This window comes from Sprattus sprattus, assembly GCF_963457725.1.
Source record: "Sprattus sprattus genome assembly, chromosome: 3".
Classification (NCBI taxonomy): domain Eukaryota; kingdom Metazoa; phylum Chordata; class Actinopteri; order Clupeiformes; family Clupeidae; genus Sprattus; species Sprattus sprattus.
The window spans coordinates 55,147,327-55,151,370 of NC_137922.1; the positions used below are offsets into that span (position 1 = coordinate 55,147,327).

Here is a 4,044-nt window from a genome sequence, read left to right on the forward strand (position 1 = left end):
CTCTCAATAACTCTCTGGTTAAAGCCAATCATTCACTAACAACAGCCAGCATAGTCAAGAAGTTCATTCTGGACCATTTTGGATGTTCCCTTAAACACAGTCGCGCTCTCGAGATGCTCTCTCAGTGCACTGTCAAGTGAGGCAACGACGTCCACCAAGCCACGGAATATCCCTGGGTTATCAGAGCTCTCGCTCTCATCATGACCACGCAGGGCCAACTCAAATACACCACAGAACTTAACACAGTCTATTATTCTTGAGAGAATGCGTCTGTTCTTCCTTACTTCCTCATTGCGTTTTCGAATGCCAATTCGGTACCCTTCGTCGAGCTGCTCCGCTATTCTCAGTCTTCCAAAAGAGACTGAATTAAAAAAAAAAAATCATCTGTCATCCGCCAATGAGAAGCTGTCCTTGCTCAAATGTTTCTGCTCAGTTTTAGGGCTCCCATTGACTTCAACTTGGCCGGCGCCCCACCACGGAGGAGGGGCTTCTCTCAGTGATAACGAATGGCAATATATTATATTTGGTCACATTGAAGTGGTTGTTGACAGGGGGTTACGGGGTCTCCCAAACACATTTAACGTGATAACACAGTACATTTCGTATTTTAATTATTTGATATCTAATGTTTTTCTCAACTCAACATTTAAGAAGGGCGGCGCCCTAGCGACCTGTATTGACGCACTGCCACTGCTGCAATCTGGAGAAACTAGCATACGTGTTAACACATTCATAATCGTTTGTCTTCTAGAGTGGATAATCATGTAGTGGTTGTCTCTCTCTCTCTCTCTCTCTCTCTGTGATGTTGGTGTTCAATATGAACTGAAGAATCCCCACTGGAGGAACTAGCATCGAGTTAACACATTCATAATCGTTTGTCTTCTAGAGTGGATCAAGGTATGTTCACAAAAGAGAGTCCAGCAGCAGACTCAGATGCAACAGACTCAAATGCAACAGACTCAGATGCAACAGACTCAGATGACCAAGACCAAGCCCAGCAGGATCCAGGAGCACAGATGCTCTCTGTGGACACTCCCAAGTGAGTCTGATTGAGTGTGTGTGTGTAAATTATGCAAACCAACAGACAGTTTGGGAAGCAGAGATCTTGAGAGCCGATTGCTCCTGGACCAATCCCCACCAGAGCAGTGACAACCTACCATTACTCTCATCTGACTTAGTGTGTGTGTGTGTGTGTGTGTGTGTGTTTGGGATGAAATTAAAGGATAATAGCCATTATTCTCTTCTGTCTGAGTGTTTGTGTGTGTGTGTGTTTGTGTGTGTTAAGAATTATGTGTCTGGTGTGTGTATTGGGGATAAAATGGCGGGAGAGTCGGTTGAACATACTGACTGATGAAACATCAGGTTTCCTCCTGAAGAGAACACTTGACCTGTTCAGAGGGAGAACCTTCTCATTAGTGTGTGTCTTTGTGGTTATGCTGGTTTATCTGTGTTCAAGCTGGTGTGTGTGTGTGTGTGTGTGTGTGTGTGTGTGTGTGTGTGTGGTGTGTGTTAAAGGGAGAGGTACCACAGTGAAGATCTACAGAAGAGCTGTGAAGCCTGTACTGAAGTTCCAGGCTCCAGCCACTGGGTCCTGGTGAAGCCTGACGTCTCCACAGAGAAGGGTGATTCAACCTACAGCCTGAGCTCTCCTGCAGGGAGGTATGAGTGCTCAGAGTCTGGTCTGCGCTGGTCGTGTGCTGGTCAAGTCACCCTGCAGTACCGCTTCACAGACTGGCATCTCTTGGCTGGAGAGCTGCCTCACATGCAGTACAGACCAGCTGGCCCTTCGATGGACATCAAGCTCATCTCAGGAGAGCTGGAGGAGATCCACCTGCCACATTTCCTCTGTTTGGGAGGTACTCAGTCTTTTCTGAAGGATGCTGTGATGGTTCTGCATAAGCAGGACAGTGGAGTGTGTTTGGAGAAGTGTGAGCTGAGTCGCTTCCATGGCAGGCTGGTGAACCCCTCCTTTTCTCTTCTTGGACTTTTCTACTCTTTGATATCGCTCTTGCTCCCTGGGAAGGAGGTGAGGGAGAAGCAGATTGAGATCCATGCTGATGTTCAGGTCTATCGGTGCAGCATCTCCCCCCTCACCTTCCGCATCTACCTCCTGCCAGAGGATGCCCGTCTCAAAAAGTTATTGACAGACCAAGAGGAAGGCTCCCAAGGCTTCAGACTCCTTCAGCCCCAGCCTGTGAGACCTTTTCAGATGAATGAGTTCTATGGTTTACACACTACTCCAGAATCCATCAGACTGTATCCAGCAGAGCTAGAGCTCAGAGTCAGCGAATTTGCTCCGAACTTCTTCAAGGTTCGCAGAAATGAGGCTGGTGACTTTAAACTGGTGCTGCTCAGCTCTCTAGACCAACAGACAGTTTGGGATGCAGAGATCTCGAGAACCGAATGCTTGTGGAACAAACCCCAACAGGGTGATGAGAGCACATTAGATGATGCAGAATTCCTCTCCAATCATCGGGCAGTACTCATTCAGAAGGTTCAGAACGTGATACAGATAGCAGATCAGATGCTTTCGCAAAAACTTATCAACGAAGAAGTGTACGCCAACATCAGAGCGGCACCGACTGAACAGGAGAAGATGAGACGCGTGTTTGACGCCCTGGTTTCTCATGGGGCTGGAGGGAAGAGGGAGTTCCTCAGAATCCTCCAGAGGGAATGCCCTGACCTGCTGAAAGAGTTGGGCAGATGATCCTCCTGACCATGGGACTCCTGGATGGGGATTATGTTCAAATATCCTTCAGCTATTGATTCATAACTTTTGTACCTTTGGCTTTACTTGTACTCAGATGGTCAGTGTATAGGAGTATGGAGCCACAGCTGGCACTTCCAAAGTGTTATAAAATGAAATTGGAGAGGTGTTCAAAATGTTTAATTGTGTTTTCTGTTTCTTATAATGCTTTTATTGATACATTTGATTGCTACATTTGGTGTTTATGATATAGCGGAAGATATTAGGGAAGTTAGTGTTTATTGGATTTAATATAAATATAACAATACTTGAAATATGAAAGTGGAGACAAAATATTAAATATCTTTCCTCTACATTAGAGTGGGCCTACTTGAAACATGAAAGTGTTAGTGGTTGAAACTCATACTCCAAGATAGATGTATATAATAGGTATATATTTTGATTATAATTTTTCTTCAGATTAGCATTGTTCATAAAATATACATGTTAAATCCTGAAATGTATACATATTCATATTTTCTTAAAGTAAATGAGGATCATAAGGTTGTTGTAATTATTGTGATGGATGTTTTTTCATTGAAATGGACACGTCATTATATTGTTGTGCACATTATTTTGAGAGAGGTGTATATAATAGGTATATATTTAGATTTTTATGATTCTTAAGATTTCCATTTTTCATAAAATATATATGTTAAATCCTGAAATGTATACATATTTGTATTTTCTAATAATAAATTAGGATGATTAAGGTTGTTGTAATTCCTGTGATGATGTGTTTTCATTAAAATGGACTTTCATTATATTGTTGTGCCCATTATACATTTATTTTGTTATAGTGTTGTGTTCACTGTTTATGTTAATTAGTATTACATTAATCCACATCCCTTTAAATGCATAACTGTTGATGGCATGGGTTCCCTGCCCAAGTTTAAGTCTGGCTATCAATTTGTGTTGAGCATGATGTGCGCTGCAATCCGCTATCCTGAAGCCGTTCCCTTGCACAGCTTAAAGATGATATTAAAGATTATATTTTTCGCTGAAAGAAATTGTAGAGAACACAGCATCTTCAAAGCGACGACATGACATCAGAATGATTGTCTGTGATAACTGTTGTGTGGGGGCACGCATTAAAACAAGTAAGAGGCGTTGGAGATGCCATTCACGTAAACTGGAATTTATGAACTAGTAATTACATGCAGCCCAGGTTCATCAGGAGTGCAGAGTGGAGTGAAGGCAGAGTCCATCAAGAGAGAAGAATGAAGAGAGTGAACGTGGGGAGCGCAGCCCCTTTATAGTTCCCCGATGACCTGAAGGATCATGGGAGCTGTACTGGC

At 43.2% G+C, this 4,044-nt stretch overlaps 1 protein-coding gene across 1 annotated transcript; it reads left to right on the plus strand.

Annotated features, from left to right (window-relative positions):
* Positions 1 to 899: 899 nt before the first annotated feature.
* LOC308362863 (NACHT, LRR and PYD domains-containing protein 1 homolog) lies at positions 900 to 2,707 on the plus strand (the record flags this gene model as incomplete). Its single annotated transcript, XM_080835591.1, has 2 exons — positions 900 to 1,039; positions 1,516 to 2,707. The coding sequence occupies 2 exons, from the start codon at positions 900 to 902 to the stop codon at positions 2,705 to 2,707; spliced, it is 1,332 nt and encodes a 443-aa protein (XP_080691717.1).
* Positions 2,708 to 4,044: the final 1,337 nt, after the last annotated feature.